The 19,538-nt window shown below is 40.2% G+C and overlaps 1 protein-coding gene and 1 non-coding gene across 2 annotated transcripts; both read right to left on the bottom strand.

The window, feature by feature from the left end:
• Positions 1 to 684: 684 nt before the first annotated feature.
• Positions 685 to 757, bottom strand: TRNAF-GAA (transfer RNA phenylalanine (anticodon GAA)). The gene has a single exon. It is a non-coding gene; the product is annotated as a tRNA-Phe (tRNA).
• A 1,413-nt stretch (positions 758 to 2,170) lies between these two features.
• LOC145157125 (vacuolar protein sorting-associated protein 24 homolog 1-like) lies at positions 2,171 to 3,729 on the bottom strand. Its single transcript, XM_079076248.1, has 5 exons — positions 3,436 to 3,729; positions 3,240 to 3,316; positions 3,060 to 3,162; positions 2,675 to 2,979; positions 2,171 to 2,590 (listed from the first exon to the last, which is right to left on the bottom strand). Exons 1-5 carry the CDS (start codon positions 3,545 to 3,547, stop codon positions 2,525 to 2,527), a joined length of 663 nt encoding a protein of 220 aa, XP_078932374.1. The 5' UTR covers positions 3,548 to 3,729; the 3' UTR covers positions 2,171 to 2,524.
• Positions 3,730 to 19,538: the final 15,809 nt, after the last annotated feature.

Below are 19,538 nucleotides of genomic sequence, written 5' to 3'. Positions count from 1 at the left end.
GGTTTGAACCGGTGTGATGATACGAAAGCCAAAGTTATCACACAACACAAAATGATAGGATACCACCATAAAGCCAGAAGTCACTAGCAATCACAGATGATAAGATTTATAAAGTGTTACATTAAATAAATTATAAAAAATAAAGAATACACTAATAATGAATATGAAAACAAAGTGTACTTATAACCTAAATTGATCAAACTAAATAAAAACTTAATGACATAAAAACCATCAAACTTTCGCTCTACGATTTAAGGTATATTTAGTAAAACTACTGGTTATCTCAAAATTGAAAGTTATAGTTTTTTTATTTTTATATAAATGTTCGGCAAAAATCATTGAATGCTTTTGAATCGTGTAAAGTTAATTAAAATACTACAACATAAAAATTCATATAAAAAAGTTTGAAATAGCTCTATTGGATTATGAATATTTTCTTAGTAAAAAGATTTTAAGCTCATAATCCCAAACAAAACCTTTTATATATTCCAAGTTTTCTAAAAAGAAAGGTTAAAAACTCTCAAAAATATATTGTTGAATATAGTCATATACCATTAGTTTCTTTTACACTCGATTAATGTTTTGTTGGTAAACCTATGTTTATTGATTTTCTTATAACAAAAACAGAAGGTAAAAGATTCAACATAAATTTTGTCTGTTTAAAAACAAACATAAAAATATCAATGCGGTGAAGGTGGATCGAACACCTGACCTTCAGATCTTCAGTCTGACGCTCTCCCAACTGAGCTATCCCCGCTTGATGAATTTTATGTATCGACAATATCTATATACAATCTAATAAATTGATCAGCATTTAACATTACGACAGTATCTTATCCTGTTTTTTTCGTTTTGAAATAATTGAGACATTTAACTTATAGTACTAACTAACAAGGGATAATGACTTAAAACGGTAACATATTATTCGATTTGTACACATTTAGTCATTAAGTTTTTTTTTCGTCCACATTTACCCCTTAAACTTGTTAAACTGTACACATTTAGTCTTTATGACCTGTTACTCCAAGTTAGCCGGAAAAAATGACTTGATAGGGTAATATATTTTTCATTTTGTATACATTTAGTCCTTAATATTTTTGTACATATTTAGTCTTTAACATTATTTTTTGTTTCAAAATAAATCCTTTTTTGTACTCATTCAGTACTTATGAATGATTTCTTTAGGTTTTTTTCACGACATCTTACGTGAGACAATCATTGATGAGGTGCTTGGGGTTGTTGATGCTTATGTCCAATGCGATCTCGACTGCTTGGTTGCGTAAGTCTTGTGGTTTGGCTTAGGTCTTGTATTTTGAACATCGTAACTTCTTCATACGATATCATATTTTAATGATCTTTATCCACATGTTCATTTTTTGAGTCTACTACAACTTTCATTAAGATTACTCTCGTTAAAATGTAATATATTTTTACTAACGATTTTATAAAAAAAACATACATACATACATTCATAAAAAACGTATAGACAGGGGAAGACGCAGTAATACATAGTAGGTGTTGCCGAGATGAAATAGGTGTTGCCGATACATGGAAAATAGGTATAAACGTAAAAAAAAGCGAAAATTTTTTCACTGCGAACAGAAAAAACAGGTGTTGTCGGTGCAACACCGGGACCATACTAAATCCGCCACCGCGTATGGATATAAAAATCGTAAGTAAAAATATATTATTTTTTAATGGGAGTAATCTAAATGAAAGTTGTAGTAGACTAAAATACGAACGCATGGATATAAAGATCGTTAAAATCCAAGATTATATGAAGAAGTTATGACGTTCAGAACACATGACCTATGCAACCAAGTAGTCGAGATCGCGATGGATATAATCATCAAAAACCCCATACACCTCATTAATGAATGTCTCACGTAAGATTTTGTGAGAAAAAACTAAAAAATCATTCATAAGTACTGAATGAGTACAAAAAAAATGACTTATTTTGCCAAAAAAAAAATAATAATAAAAAAAATAAATAAATAAATGTGTACAAAAATATTAAAGACTAAATGTGTACAAAGTGAGAAATATATTACCCTATTAAGTCATTTTTACCGGGTAACCTGGAGTAGCCGGTCATAAGGACTGAATGTATACAGTTTAACAAGTTGAAGAGGTAAATGTAGACGAAAAAAAAACTCAGTGACCATACAAATCGAAAAATATATTACCCTTTTAAGTCATTATCCCTTATAATAATAACAAAATAAAAAAATAGATACCCAACCAGTTCACAGCATAAATAGCAAACCTATATTTCTTAATTACATATTCTCATAATCTTTACATAAACTCCATTTCTACTACACCCAAACTCAAGTATTAATAAACAAAAGAGTAAATTACATTTTTGGTCTCCTAATGTAGCCGATTTTTGCAATTTTCATCCTTATTTGAGGTTTGTGTAACATTTTTTCATTTTAAAAAAGGTTTTATATCTATCAACTTCTCTGGCTCCCTCTACCAGCTATCAGCTTTTCTGCTAAAAATTCCCAAACTCTCAGGTCCATCACGACCGAACTTTGGCAAGGCGAGCCCTGATTTCTTCTAATTCCTCATCATCAACACCATCATCCTACAAATCCAAATCAAAAGTTAATCTCTTAAACAAAGATTAAAACAGGGGGGGGGGGGGGGGGGGGGGGGGGTTGGGTTATACCTGAGCGATAGTGGCAGGTTGCTTCAGCCGCTCCTTCCTGGCGGCTTCTGGAAGCTGTGCAGCAGTCTCACCGGCTATGGAGGTTAACACCTTATCAACCTCTTCTTCAATCTCACCTTCCATGTCATCTGTATCCAATGCAGAATCAACAGCATCATTCACCATCTCTTCAATCACTCCAGCTTTGATCATTTCTTTGTTGAATTCTTGCATCGTGACAGCCATTTGTGGAGCTCTCATTAGGTCGTTAACAATCTTCATGACTTCAGCACTTTTTGATAGATGCCCTACTGTTCGAGCAATAGCTGCAAAATCTCAACGCTTAGAAATTAATCGATTCTAAATACATTAGTGATGATGATAAAAGAAAGTAATAATCACATACCAACACTTTCTCCTAGATGCATTGATATGGAATTTAATTGAGCTTTATTTTCGTAGAGCCGATTCACAGTTTTTCTAGATCTCACAATTTCCATAGCAAGTGCCTAGAAAAGATTAACTTTTTCCATGATTACAGATCCTAATTCGTAAAATTGGAAGTAATCAAGTGCTAAGTTAATACCCTAGCAGAGCCCATATCATTTCTTTTCGCAGCTTCTCGGATTGCTTTCTGAACATTTTTCTCTTCTCGTTGTATATCTAAAACAAAACCCCCAAAAAAATCAAAACAAAATCGATGCAGTAATCGAATAAACAGTTTTAGGTTTTATAGAAGAAGAAAGCGATTGCTACAAACGAGATGGAGGAAATTGATTTACCACGAATTTGACGTTCGATATTGCGACACTCTTGCCGGAGACGACGTTGCCAATCGCGTAATAACTGTTGCGGATTAGGTTTCGGCATTAATATATTCCTCAATTTCTCCATCTTCTTCTTCTTCTTCAAGTATTACCTTTGAAGTCTTCAAAATTGAGAGAAGTAACTATTTGAAACTGAATTTGAAGACGTAAAATGCAAAAAGCGAAGATCAATACGTGATTTCGGAATAATAAATCTGAAAACCAAAAGCTTGCTATTGTTGCGTTCTTATTCGTTTCATCTGTTGATGATCAAATTGGTTTTAACTGGCCTTCCTTCAACGCGACTTCAAAATGTTAAAAAGTTAAATACAATAAAAATAAAAAATGTTTATTATGTTTTTACAAAAGATAAATTGCACAAAAATTATTATGTATTCATAAAAAAATTCAATTTTGACAATCCGTTATTCATAAAAAAATTCAATTTTGACAATCCGTTATTTTTTGTTTCAATTTAGTCACTAAGTTTTTTGAATGTTCAACATTTAACCGGTTAACTTGGGTACCTGTTAACGTGTTAAGCTTCAGCCCGGGTTCTAATTGACTCTAAATTCAAAGTCTTCTTCTCAACCGACTAGATGGAACTCTTTAATCCCTTCCAAAGTCAATATTCTATTTTGGAGGTTAAATTTGAATATGGATCGTGCTAGAGTTAATCCAGACAAACATGACATTTATATTGATTATGAGATTTGTCTCATCTGTGATTCTGATGTTGAAACTGTCGATCATCTTTTATTTTCTTGCGGGATGACATTGGATCTGTTGAGTCTTCTTGCATAGTGGTGAGAGTTGGACTTGCCAATTTTCTCTTCCATTCCTGAGTGGTTATCTTGGATTAATTCCGCTCGGTTGTCTATCCAAGTGAAAAGATGTCTAGATGCGGTTCTTCTTTCCATGTTTTGGGCGTTATGGGCATTTCGTAAGAAGATTTTGTTTGCGAAATTTAAACCTCTTAAAGTGGTTATGTGAGATTTTATTCAATCTCAATCTTTCTTTAGGATTAGCTCTAGATTTCCTAAGTTTAGAGTTAAGTGGACTTCTTGGGTGCAAAATCATTCCTTTTTAATCACTTAAGTTGTTCTAGCGTTTGCCAGCCTTTATTTAATGTCGCCGTTCTAAAAAAAATTACCAAAGGATTCTTCGTTATATATATTCATGATTTTTTGTTCTTACAAACATACTTCTTCTTTACTTAACATTAATATTTAAAAATCTTCACTCATAGAACATCAAACAAAACAATGTATTATGTGTTTCTGAATTTACATTTGGTATGAAATCCAAATTAAATTTTATTGGGTTATCCCAAATATGGTTTCGTGTTACTCCATGCATTATGGTCAAAATAACAAATTTTAGAAAAAAAATTCACAAACGATCCTTCAAAATATCAAAGTTATAATTAAAATCGCTAACATTTTTTCTAGAATTAAATACGAATTAAAAAAAAGAGAAATCAAACAATTTAATAATAATAATAAATAAGAAAAAGACAAAGTCACACCACATATGCTAAATGAAATATGAATTGTTATCTTAAATATTATAATTTGACATTTAAATTGTACATTTAAATTGTACAATTTCCAAATAGATTAACCAACTAATAACTAAAACAAAGAATGTTTACATTAAAATTGGGTAAATAGTGAAAAGCATGGTCATAATATAAATAATATATATTTAAACTTGACATTACGGTTTAAATGTAAAAATAAACTTGTATTTATACAAAAATATGGATTTTAAACGTAAAATATGTATTTATACCGTTTCAAGTAGAAAACGGTCAATATTAAATGAAAATGTAAAAATAATGTTCAATTTTGAGCAAAAAAAATAGCGTTAAAATTGAAAAAAATGGAAACTTAGTGTCAATATTGAAAAAATGAAAACTTAGTATCTTTTGTGTCATTTTTTTCACTCAACACGTCATCATGTCAGCCCAGTGCCACATAACCAAATAGTGTCAAATGTCACGTCACCAAAAGACTGACATCAGCATGTCATGTCAGCAGGTAACCGGGTTAACCGATCAAAATGTCAACCTTGTAAAAAATTAGAAAACTTAGTGACTAAATACCACATACCCAACATACGCCTTTCCAGGCCACAACTCTGTAGGATCTTCCGATCCATGTGTCTCAGAGGACTTCCGTCCCAAATCCCGGTAGACCTTCCGGTCCGTACCCTCTTGACCTTCCGGTCCATATCATCTCGACCTTCCGGTCCTTACCATACGTAACATACATAGTACATACATACATATCATCTTGACCTTCCGGTCCTTATCATTCATAGCATACATAACACCTACATATCACATAACCGCATATAGCACATACATCATAGCATACAAGACCTTCCGGTCACACATAGGTACCCTTCCAGGTACAGTATAGTGAGAAGACTCACCTCAATGAAGTCGGATAACCTCTCGTGCTCAACGTCCCGACTTAGCCTCCTCCTATTATTCAAATAACATTCCCGATCAATACTCTCTCATGATCTCATCTCTACAGACTAGGTAGAAGGCCATTCTACCCTTCCCTGAACCCTCCTGAATCAGCCTTGACCAGAACCCTAAGGTCAACGAAAGTCAACGGTCAACTTTGACCCGACTCGCCGAGTGCACTAGGGTGACTCGGCGAGTACACGCCTGCCCTCTACGCCCCTGATCCTCCCTTGACTCGCTGAGTCAACCTTATACTCCACGGGTCGTCACAGGTCGCGAGTCGCGGGGCAACCCGACTCGACTCGTCGAGTCTGCTCATGGACTCGGCAAGTTCATTCCATGCTCACACTCAAATGACCTTCTGAGGTCAGATTTGTTCCTCTAATCCATAGATCTAACCTTCCCAAGCTCAATAAACACGTAAAGGTTCGAACTTGATACTCATGCAACGTCCAAATGACTCTACTTGATGATTTAGCCCCAAATACAACATCCTAAGTTCATATCTTTCATATCTCATCAAAAAGCAAGATGGATAAGGTTCTCTGGACCACTATGGGTCCAGATCTGAAGCTTAAACATGATAAGGGACCATATCTCCAACAAATCATCCCAATAAAGGGTATAGAAAACCCTAAATCCATGGATTCTTTAACAAAACAGAAAGAGGATCGATATGCTACCTCAAAGATGATGCCCTTTGCTGGAAAACCACAGATGAGCAACCTCCTTGGCCTCCTCTAAGCTGGAATCAACTTCTTCTAGCAAAACCAACCCACAAAGGTCCAATAATGGCTTCTTCTCTCTCTCAAACGCTCAAGCACTATTAGGGTTTCTCTCAAGGGTCTGGTAGCCGCAAATGGTGGTTATAAGGGTCCTTAAATAGGTCTCAAACCCGAGGAATTAGGGTTTCATTAAACAGCGTGGACTCGCTGAGTCCTTCATTAAATCAGGCCAACACATCGCGATCCAACTCGGCGAGTCTGGGCGCCTACTCGCCGAGTCCCCCCTCTAAAACTCAATATAAAATACTTAAAATAGGATACCTGGGAATCCAGATGTTACAATTCTCCCCCACTAGGATCAGACTTCGCCCTCGAAGTCCTACTCGACAAACAACTCCGGATGTTGCTCCCGCATCTCCAACTCCGGCTCCCAGGTCAGCTCGGACCCTTTCCGATGTTGCCACTGGACCTGCACCAGTGACACCTCCTTGTTCCTCAGAACCTTGATCTTCTGATCCCAGATCGCGATTGGCCTCTCCGCATAATTCAGGCTCGCATCCACCTGAATATCCTCCAGTGGTACCATCGCCGACTCGTCGGCTATACACTTCCTCAACTGGGACACGTGGAAGGTATCATGAATCTGGCTCAACTCCGCAGGTAGCTCTAACCGATATGATACCTTGCCCACCCTCGCGGTCACCCTGAATGGACCGATGTACCGGGGGCCCAGCTTACCCCTCTTCCTGAATCGGATCACTCCTTTCCAAGGAGATACTTTCAGGACTACGAAGTCTCCCACCTGGAACTCCAGCTCGGATCGTCGCCGATCCGCATAACTCTTCTGACGACTCTGAGCCGTCAGTAACCTCTGTCTAACCTGCTGTATCTGCTCTGTCGTCTGAAGCACTATCTCAGTGCTACCCATCACGCGCTGCCCTACCTCTCCCCAACAAATGGGATTCCGACACCTCCTCCCATACAACAATTCGAAGGGAGGCATGCCAATACTAGAATGGTGGTTGTTGTTGTAGGAGAACTCAGCCAACGGCAAGTACGTGTCCCAACTTCCCCCGAAGTCCAACACACATGCTCGAAGCATGTCCTCGAGCGTCTGAATCGTCCGCTCACTCTGCCCGTCCGTCTGTGGGTGGTAGGCGGTACTGAAATGCAATCTCGTACCCAACTCCTCGTGGAACGTCTTCCAGAACCTGGAAGTGAAACGTACATCTCGATCAGACACAATCGAGATCGGTACTCCATGACGCGATACCACCTCTCTCACATACAACTCTGCCAACCTCTCAGCAAAAGAGCTCTCACTGATAGCAAGAAAATGCGCGCTCTTCGTCAGCCGGTCGACGATCACCCAAATTGCATCAACACCCCTTGCGGTCCTTGGCAATTTGGTGATGAAATCCATGGAAATCTGTTCCCACTTCCACTGGGGAACCTCAAGCGTCTGCAACTTGCCATGCGGATGCTGGTGCTCGGCCTTAACCCTGCGATAGGTCAAGCACCTCTCAACAAACCACGCGACATCCCTCTTCATACAGGGCCACCAATAATCTTTCTTCAGGTCCAAATACATCTTCGTGGCCCCGGGATGGATCGAGAACCTCGATCTATGCTGCTCCTCCATCAGAATGGTACGTGCCCCGCCTGCATGCGGCACCCAAATCCGACCCTGAAAGGTCATCAGCCCTCGACTATCGGTAACGAACTCGGGCACCTGCCCGATCACCCGCTCCCTCTTGCGGTTCTCCGGTATCACGGCCTCTGCCTGGGCCTCCCGAATGGTGTCCAACACCGGGGTCATCACTGACAACCTCATACAAGTGCCTCGAATCGGGGCACTCTCCGCCCTACGGCTCAGCGCATCGGCTACCACATTAGCTTTGCCCGGGTGGTACAGGATCTCACAATCATAATCCTTTACCACATCCAACCATCTTCTCTGACGCATGTTCAGATTGGGTTGATCCATCAAATACTTCAAGCTCTTGTGGTCCGTGTATATGGTACACCGAACCCCATACAAATAGTGACGCCAGATCTTGAGGGCGAACACCACTGCCCCTAACTCCAGATCGTGGGTGGGATACCTCGTCTCATGAGGCTTCAGCTGCCTCGATGCATACGCTATCACATGCCCTCTCTGCATAAGCACAGCACCCAATCCCGATATCGATGCGTCACAATACACCGCAAAATCCTCCATCCCTTCCGGGAGGGCTAACACAGGGGCTTCGCATAACTTCTGGCGAAGTGTCTCAAACGAGGTCTGCTGCTCCGGACCCCATGAAAAAGCAACACCCTTCCGGGTCAACCTGGTGAGAGGCACGACAATCTTGGAGAAATCTCGGATAAATCTCCGATAGTAGCCGGCCAATCCCAGAAAACTCCTGATCTCAGTGGGAGATCTCGGCACCTCCCAACTCATAACCGCCTCAATCTTGGCCGGATCTACCAAAATCCCATCCTGGTTGACGAGATGCCCCAAGAACTGGACCTCCCGTAACCAAAACTCACACTTGGAGAATTTGGCATAAAGCCTCTCCATCCTCAATACCCCGAGAATCTCTCTCAGATGCTCCTCGTGCTGCTCTCTAGATCTCGAATACACCAGTATATCGTCGATGAACACGATCACCGAACGATCCAACATCAGTCTACACACCCTGTTCATGAGATCCATGAACGCTGCTGGTGCATTGGTGAGCCCGAAAGGCATCACCACGAACTCGTAATGCCCATAACGAGTCCTGAACGCCGTCTTCTGGATATCCTCATCACGCACTCTCATCTGATGATATCCAGACCTCAGATCGATCTTGGAGAACCAAGATGCTCCCTGCAACTGATCGAACAAATCGTCGATCCTCGGTAATGGATAACGGTTCTTGACCGTCAACTTGTTCAACTGCCGGTAATCAATACACATCCGGTGTGAACCATCCTTTTTCTTGACAAAAAGGATCGGCGCTCCCCATGGCGAGCTACTCGGTCGAATAAACCCCTTCCCCAGCAGCTCCTGAAGCTGCGAGGATAACTCCTGCATCTCTGGCGGCGCAAGGCGATAAGGCGCCTTGGTGATAGGCGCTGCCCCCGGAACCAAATCAATGCGGAACTCTACCTGCCTCTCGGGAGGCACACCCGATAACTCCTCGGGAAAAAACATCCGGGAATTCGCGCACTATCGGAACGTCATCCACCGAACTCGGCCTCCCAGTGGCCTCTCGTGTGTCCATCACATAGGCTACAAACCCGCTGTAGCCCTGCTGTAAACTCTGTCTCGCTCTGGCAGCCGAACAGAACGCTGACCCACATCGGGTACCCTCGCCGTACACCGTAAGTACTCCCCCACTAGGGTCTCGTATCGTCACCAACTGTCGCTCGCAGTCTATCACAGCCCCAAATCGGCTCAAACAATCCATGCCCACTATGACACACACGTCCCCCATCGCTATCGGGAACTCAACACCGAAGATCTCGAGTACACATCCTCGTATCACCTCCGTAGCATTCACCGCTCGCTCGTCAGCTATGGAAACTCGCAGAGGTCGACTCAACGCCTCTCGCCTGCTACTGATGTGCCGACTAAACGCTATCGACACAAACGATCGACTCGCACCCGAGTCAAATAACACTAAGGCAGGTACAGAACTCACAAGAAAAGTACCTACACATATCATCATATAAGCACAATATCTCAACGTAACATAAATAAATAAGGAATACATACCAGCCACAACATCGGGCGCTGCGCGGACCTCCTCCGCTGTCAAATGGAAAGCTCTCCCACGAGCCTTCGGTGCTCGGCCTTCACTGGCCGAACCTCGGTAACCCTAGCAGCAGGGGCAGATCCCTGTGCTGATCCCTGATGTAACTGCGGGCACTCGGCCTTCCGATGGCCAGTCTGGTTGCAATGAAAGCAAACCATAAATCCCTTGGGGCAATCCTTGGCGATATGCCCCTCCTTGCCACATTTGTAGCAAGCACCCGATCGACAGACCCCATCATGTCCCTTTCCGCACTTTCCGCAAGTGCGGCCCTTCTGGCCTCCAGATCTCGTATCAGCGGACTTGGCCCGCTTGGCTGCCGGCTGAGACTGTGCCGGCCGCCGATCTATCCTCTGAGACTCGGCCTCCTCCCTGGCCTGAGTCTCCAACTCAATCTCCCTCTTCCGGGCATTTGCCTGAAGCTCAGCAAATGTCCGGTAAGTCGAGTTCGACACGAACTCCCGTATATCCCTCCTCAAAACGCCCAAATACCGGCTCATACGTGCCTGCTCAGTAGACACCTGCTCAGGGCAGAACACCGCCCTCTCATGAAACTTCCTCGTAACCACAGTAACCGAATCAGTACCCTGCTTGAGGGTCAAGAACTCCTGTACCAACCGTTCCCTCTCCACCGGGGGAACATACTCGTCTCTGAACATGGTGGTGAACCTTTCCCAGGTCACCGCTGAAATCTCTGCAAGAGTGAAGCTCGCCGTCACGAACTTCCACCAATCCTTCGCTCCCAAGCGAAGCTGGTTCAAGGCGAACCGTACCCTCAGATGCTCCGGACATGAACACGTGTAGAAGCATCCCTCGATATCAGCAATCCATCTCATCGCAGCGATCGGATCCTGCGTCCCATCAAACTCTGATGGCTTTGTGTTGCTGAACTCTCGAAGCAACAACGAGTCACCTCCCTGAGGTCTGGCAGCAGCCACAGCTGCAGTAGCTGCAGCAGCAGCAGCCTCAGTCACCGCGGCGTACCGCTCATCGAAAGTCTCAATCAGTGTGGTCTTGATAGACCCAAACATCTCCAGAATCTCGGCCCTGATCGCCGCCGCCACCTCATCGTGGATCATCTGACGAAGCTCCTCGTCACTCACGCCGCTCGACTCAGGTCTATGGCGTGTCCCAACCATGATGTCTCTGAATATCAGAGACTCGCTCGAGCATACTCGCACTCAATAACTCAACCCTACTTGTTCCTTGGTACCCAATGGATTCTTACTTAGAGTGTGCACTGCTCCGGTGTCTTCAGTAGTACGGGCCCTATACTACCATCCACACCGCATCAGTATTCACCCTAAGTCCTCCTCCTTGGATCCCAAATCACAAGTACTCTATATCTCACTGGCATAGGCTACCCTTCGGTAGACCTGTCATCAGCTCCTCACTGTTACCTACTCGCTCTCAAGCATCACATAGCAGCAAAATCCTTCCTAGGCTAAGGCATCACAAAATCAGGCCACTCTAGTCCTAATATGAATACCTAGCCAACTCCAGCATGCATATCATATCATAACATGTCTCATAACACATAATGTAAGGGTATTTTAGGAAATCATCGTTCGGGCGCTGGCTGATCGTACACACTGCTTCCTTCTGGCTTTCTCAAAATCTTTTACTCTTTTAGAAAAATTGTTTATTTTATGAAAAACTTCCTTAATTCCTCAGTTTGAGTTCAGATTCATCCGAAGATGCACCCGAATCCCTCAAACCAAGGCTCTGATACCAACTTGTAACAACGTAATTTTTCAAAACAATTTTTCATTTAAAAACATACATTCATTCACACGATAATCATAAAAACATAATGTGTCCACTGTAACATAACAAAACATGTCCCAAGATCTCGATATCATAAACTCCATAAGTGTGTACGGATCATGCCGGCGCCTTCCCGCAATCCTCGCTAGTACCTGAAACACATCACACAACAACTGTAAGCATAAACGCTTAGTGAGTTCCCCAAAATACCATATACCCCACATACGCCTTTACAGGCCACAACTCTGTAGGATATTCCGATCCATGTGTCTCAGGGGACTTCCGTCCCAAATCCCGGTAGACCTTCTGGTCCGTACCCTCTTGACCTTCCGGTCCATATCATCTCGACCTTCCGGTCCTTACCATACGTAACATACATAGCACATACATACATATCATCTTGACCTTCCGGTCCTTATCATTCATAGCATACATAACACCTACATATCACATAACCGCATATAGCACATACATCATAGCATACAAGACCTTCCGGTCACACATAGGTACCCTTCCAGGTACAGTATAGTGAGAAGACTCACCTCAATGAAGTCGGATAACCTCTCGTGCTCAACGTCCCGACTTAGCCTCCTCCTATTATTCAAATAACATTCCCGATCAATACTCTCTCATGATCTCATCTCTACAGACTGGGTAGAAGGCCATTCTATCCTTCCCTGAACCCTCCTGAATCAGCCTTGACCAGAACCCTAAGGTCAACGAAAGTCAACGGTCAACTTTGACCCGACTCGCCGAGTGCACTAGGGTGACTCGGCGAGTACACGCCTGCCCTCTACGCCCCTAGTCCTCCCTTGACTCGCTGAGTCAACCTTATACTCCACGGGTCGTCACAGGTCGTGAGTCGCGGGGCAACCCGACTCGACTCGTCGAGTCTGCTCATGGACTCGGCAAGTTCATTCCATGCTCACACTCAAATGACCTTCTGAGGTCAGATATGTTCCTCTAATCCATAGATCTAACCTTCCCAAGCTCAATAAACACGTAAAGGTTCGAACTTGATACTCATGCAACGTCCAAATGACTCTACTTGATGATTTAGCCCCAAATACAACATCCTAAGTCCATATCTTTCATATCTCATCATAAAGCAAGATGGATAAGGTTCTCTGGACCACTATGGGTCCAGATCTGAAGCCTAAACATGATAAGGGACCATATCTCCAACAAATCATCCCAATAAAGGGTATAGAAAACCCTAAATCCATGGATTCTTTAACAAAACAGAAAGAAGATCGATATGCTACCTCAAAGATGATGCCCTTTGCTTGAAAACCACAGACGAGCAACCTCCTTGGCCTCCTCTAAGCTGGAATCAACTTCTTCTAGCAAAACCAACCCACAAAGGTCCAATAATGGCTTCTTCTCTCTCTCAAACGCTCAAGCACTATTAGGGTTTCTCTCAAGGGTCTGGTAGCCACAAATGGTGGCTATAAGGGTCCTTAAATAGGTCCCAAACCCGAGGAATTAGGGTTTCATTAAACAGCGTGGACTCGTCGAGTCCATGAATGGACTCGCCGAGTCCTTCATTAAATCAGGCCAACACATCGCGATCCAACTCGGCGAGTCTGGGCGCCTACTCGCCGAGTCCCCCCTCTAAAACTCAATATAAAATACTTAAAATAGGATACCTGGGAATCCGGATGTTACAACAGAGGTGCAGAATCTCCAGTGGGTGCAATGCAATCAAGTTGGGCCCTTCCTCCTTGCTACATGAAGTACCTAAAACATTTAAACTAAAAGTCGTAAGCACAAAGCTTAGAGAGTTCCCCAAAATACCACATACAGCCACACATACAATAACTGGTCTGTTTCAACCCAACAACCTATTTCATCCCACGGGTCTGTTTCAACCCATAGTTTCAACCCAGCGACCCATTTCAGCCCGCTGGTATGTCTCAACCCAACGACCTATTTGAACCCACGGGTCTATCTCAACCGAACAACCTATTTCATCCAACAGGTATGTTTCAACCCAGCATGCATACATCATACAACATAAATGTAAGAGTCACAAAGACAACAAGCAAACATGACACCTAGTGTCCTACAATATAGTGAGAAGACTTACCTCAGAGTCAGCCCATACACAACCACCTAAACAAGTGATCAAAGGTCAATCTCAGCCTATAACCTAACTGAAATGTTTAACCTAAAGTCAAACATTGTTAACCAATTCAGTTGCATGTCAAAAATCACGCCACACACTTAGGAGGCGCTCTGTGCTCTGCTAAAAGACAAAATGGTCGGGCTTAGGGCTTAAAATAGACGCGAATGAGAAAATCCAGAAAGCGTCTCGCGCTTAGGAAAAGCGCGTCGCGCTTTGGCTTAATCCAAAGGGTAAAATGTCTCAATCCGCTAAGTCGATTTCCCATCTTCTAGATCTAAACTCTAGTGAGGTCTAAATGAGCAAAGCTTCCAGCTTTATCCATTAAAAGTTTATTACCAACCAAAACTCCTTTGATCTAGAGTACCAAGTCCAATATGACATAAATCCTTCACTAAACATGCATGGCTCAAGGAACAAGATCAATATACTAACTTTCCAACTAGAAAAGGTCCAAATGACAATCCTTATTGCTTAGATGGAGCTGGAGTCATCTCAAATCCAAGCTCACCACCAAAATGGGACCAAAAGCATAAAAATGGACCATAAGCTATATCTAACAAACTAGAAGTAAATGTTGAAGCTTTTTACTCACATCGGTCCATAAATGAAGCAATCTAGTTGGATTTACACTTGATCCCTTCAACAAAGCACCTTGCAAACACCTTGATCTTCAATCTTCACACCAAAGTAAGAGAAACAAGCTTCAAATATGGATTTTAAGATCAAAATGGAAGGAGGGAGGCTAGGGTTTTCAAACACAATCTCAAAGGGTTGAAGGGTCTAAAGAATGAATAATCCTTAGGGCTTAAATGCCTTTAAATAGCAAGAAAACCCTAAAATCCCGTCAAGCCCATGGGCCAAGGGCGCCCAACCCCCATTAAAAAGTGTGTCGCGTCTATTGGGCCAAAATGGCCCAATTCGAAGATCAAAACCCAAATCATCCAAGGCCCAACAAAATAAACCAAAATTAGAATACATATCAGGAATAAGATGTTACATTTACCCTTTTAGGAAACGTATAATGACATGTTGTCCCAACCTAAATGATCTTTCATATTTTGATAAGTAGTTCTTTTAACGGTATAATGCCATAAAAAACTTTAAGTTTGGTAGAAATTTATGGTTTTATCTTTTTATGAGTTTCTGGTTTGATAAAACCAAAGGTTTGTAAAAGAAAATTTCAATTGTAACGTCCCAAATACTAAGTAAAAATTTCATTTTTCAAACGACCAAGACCATTCATTCATTTTCTCAAAAGATAATCTGAGTAAAAAGTATTCTCGAACATCAGAGTAAAATCATAAAAAAGATAATGCAGAATAAAACTCCAAGGGATGCAGTGTGATCAATTCGGGCCCTTCTCTTTAGAACCAGAAGTACTTGAAACAATAAACATAAAGTGTAAGTACGAAGCTTAGTGAGTTCCCCGAAATACCACATACCATATTCCGACAATCACTTCCTGCCATGGGCCAAACATGGTCTTTCCTTGTAATGTCGAGGGCCAAATCCCGGTCTCACATACAAGTGACAAGGGCCAGATCCTAGTATTTCATGTAAATGCCAAGGGTCAGATCCTGGTCTTTCATATATATGCCAAGGGCCAGATCTTGGTCTTTCATACATATCCCAGGGGCCAAATCCTGGTCTTCCATGCAAGTATCACAAAGACAACTGGAATCATACATAGTATAGTGAAAAGATTCACCACCCACTCAAATCGAATATACCATAGCTCGTACAAATGTGAAACGGGTGCTACAAACCACCTATCGAAACACCGAAGGTCAAACCTTAGTCTACACTTCTAAAACTAGCAATTTGACCAAAAGTCAACTGTGACATCCACCTAAAATGGATTCGGGTCAACCCAACCCAATTGGAAATTTAATAAACCCTACTCAAGATTACTTGACGCTAATAGGATCAAAACCCACACACTATGATATAAATTGATGTTAATAGCAACATAGTATAGTACAACGTTATAACTATAATCAAATTAAATTTTGATACCATATTAAAATCAAATCAAAGTATAATGCTCTAATTAAATTAAAAGAATCAAACTTGAATGATATAATCAAACTTCAAATCAAAGTAGATTGTTATAATCAAATAATAACCTATCTTTTATAAAACTCCATTTTTATAAACTTTCCATTAAATTTTATAAAACTCTATTTTTATAAACTTTACTTTAAATTTTATAAAACTCTTATATTAATTATATAAAAGATGCTTGTGTTAGTGGGAAATTATGAAGACCACCAAAAGCAAAAAGATTATTCCCATGGTCTCCCACTCACACCTCCCATCCACTTTCCTTTCCTTTTTCTCCCAACATATTATTCTCTTCACCACTTAAACCTTCTCTATTCTTTCTCTCACTCTCAATCTCGAAATTCATCCAAAAGATACTCATATTCCAGCCAAGAACAATCTATTATACTCAAATCTTCATCCCTCTTGAAGCATTCATCAAGGTATGTTGTTAAAAGTTTCAAATTCATACAAGAAACAAATTAAATCCACCAAAATATCTAAAACTCATTTTATGCATAAACATGATTTTTCTCAGAATACCATCAATAAAATAAAAAGGTCTGGAAATTTTCAGAAAATAACTTATTTTTATTGAATTATTATAATTATTGCAATAAAGTAGGGCAATAATTCACATAAAATACTTGTTGTATTCACTAAATTCTGAGAAAATTCTGGGACTACCTATATATTGATTAAACATGATATATGAAGTTTCATCCATTTATATTACTGTTTACTATTATTTATGATTTTATTGATTAATTAATAATGAAATATATAAAAAATACTTCCCATAGTCACAAATATCTGAAACTTATACACTGGGCTCTATATCATGTTATAAAACTATGGTTAATTTTACAGAAATTTTGGGAATAATTTATTATTTTTCCCGGATTTTGTTGTTGTTTAATCATTAAATTATTAAATAAATACTAAAACAGTTCAGAAAAATATAAAATTTTTACAGTAATTAATATTATATGAAATAATGATTTCCTAATAATTTCATAATTTTTCAATACTGTTTACTATTTAAAACCATTTTCCTAAGTATTTAAGCATGTAAAAAATGCATTTTAATGATTATTTCATATAAATAATTGTTAAAATCTGTAAATAATTATAATTGGGCAAGTTATTATTTTAATAAGAAATTATTATAATCTTGCCTAAATTGAAAATATAAATTAATTATGCAAAGTAATTAATTCAATTTAAAATTCATTTAACAAATGAATACCTTAATATTCTAATCAAAATGAGTTATTGTTAATTCATCTAATATAAGAATATGTGTCTAATTATTTGTATTAATACTCCATTCTCGTTTAGCAGTTCCTAAACCAAAACTATTAATTATATTAGGTTGTACGTCATTTTGACCCGAACCGTCTATCGTACGATACACGCATTTCGTTTTGGGACTAATGTGAGTAATCTACCCCATAATTTATAATTTTCAATACTTTTGGGGTGTATCATGTGGTTCTAATATGTTCCAACTTCATTTTATTTTTTTTCACAATTGAGACATTGTTGGGACATTTATACGTGAGTCATTAATTGTATAACTATTGTTTGTTTACGCTACATGTACTTGTAGTGCATTATCATTTTTAGTCTAATCTCCATGACTATGCCCGTATTCTTGAGGTACGTTATGGACAATAATAGCGCTATTGCGTTGACCACCCCGCCTTGGGACGCTAAGGTGATTGATCGCACGTGGTTGAGTGTGTTTGATGATTAGATGCTCCATCCTATATATATATATATATATATATATATATATATATATATATATATATATATACATATGTATATATAGGGTGAGGACTTATTGTTGTTGTTATCATTTGTTAATCAATTTTTGATTTATAAACCGTTATCTCAAATACAATTGTTTGTCGACTTCAAAAGAAAACAAATTTCAAATTATAAATGTTTCAACTTCACAATTTTCTCTACTAAAATTAGATTACTCACCAACTCTCGTAGTTGACCTGTTTTTACCCATGATGCAGATTTGAAGAATGAAGTTGATGAAAAATAGGTTGTGCCTTAGAAATCCACAAGACTATTTAAATTTGATGTAATAAATGTTGTTCGTATTTGGATTTGTATTTGTATGTTGTGGATCTTGTTTGCATACTTAGTACTTAATTGAATCTAATCATATTATAACATAGTTGTCATGAGACTTTGAACAATATATCACGCCTTGATCGATTCCGACAAGGATCGGGGTGTGACAGATTGGTATCAGAGCCCTTGACTATAGAGAATTAGGTTAATTGCCTTGACCTAGTCTATAGCCTCTAGGGTCCTCTCGTATGCTAGTTTATAAAATGCACACACAACTGCATGCAATTCGCACTTAGAAACTCCTAGGAATACCTTTGTGTGTTAATTGCTCCCTTAAGTGCATACGTATTACTCCTGACACTTATATGTGTGCATACACTGGTGAATATTCTCGTCTTTCTCTGAAAATCGTACACATATTCAAGTAGTTTTGTATATACATATATATTCCTTAGAGCTCATAGGAAATTCAAAGTCATCCACTCTAGTTGGGTAGGATCATAGTAATGGACGCGTAGTAACTGGAAGGGGGAGGTGCCGGTAGCCCGAAAGTCCTGACTAGGTAAGCATTCGTATACATCCCAATCAATCGAGGGACCAGTTTGCTTATCTGGGGACCAAAGGCGAGAGTTCCCAAACCTATAGGCCAAAGCGCGTCATTCACATTACTTTTGAGCCATCAAAATACCCGACCTTATCAAATGTATCTGAAAAGATACACTCAAAAATGGCCAACTCATTGGACTATTAAGTTCCCTAAAGGGCCTAGTAGTGGGAAAGACATGTGAAAACTTAGTTTTGTGGGGGCCCACGCAAGTGCTACATGTTTCACATTTAGTAACCATGGAAAGCCCAAAAGGTGCCCAACACTCCTAACCATGGCCCAACAAGTGTTTTACAATTATTTTACCCAACAATGCCTAAAAACTTTATTTCCATAATCAATTTACAAATAACTCACAAGTCCATATGCGTGTTTCTCGTAGATATCATTACGACCCCCATACGCTGCTCGCAACAACCGAAGGCTAGCTGCCCTTATCGCCAAGGAGGTAGCAAAC

This window comes from Lactuca virosa, chromosome 1 (assembly GCF_052849685.1).
Source record: "Lactuca virosa cultivar CGN04683 chromosome 1, Lactuca_virosa_CGN04683_v6, whole genome shotgun sequence".
NCBI lineage: Eukaryota > Viridiplantae > Streptophyta > Magnoliopsida > Asterales > Asteraceae > Lactuca > Lactuca virosa.
The sequence above is the reverse complement of the archived record's forward strand: the minus strand, read 5'-3'. Positions and strand labels throughout refer to the sequence as shown.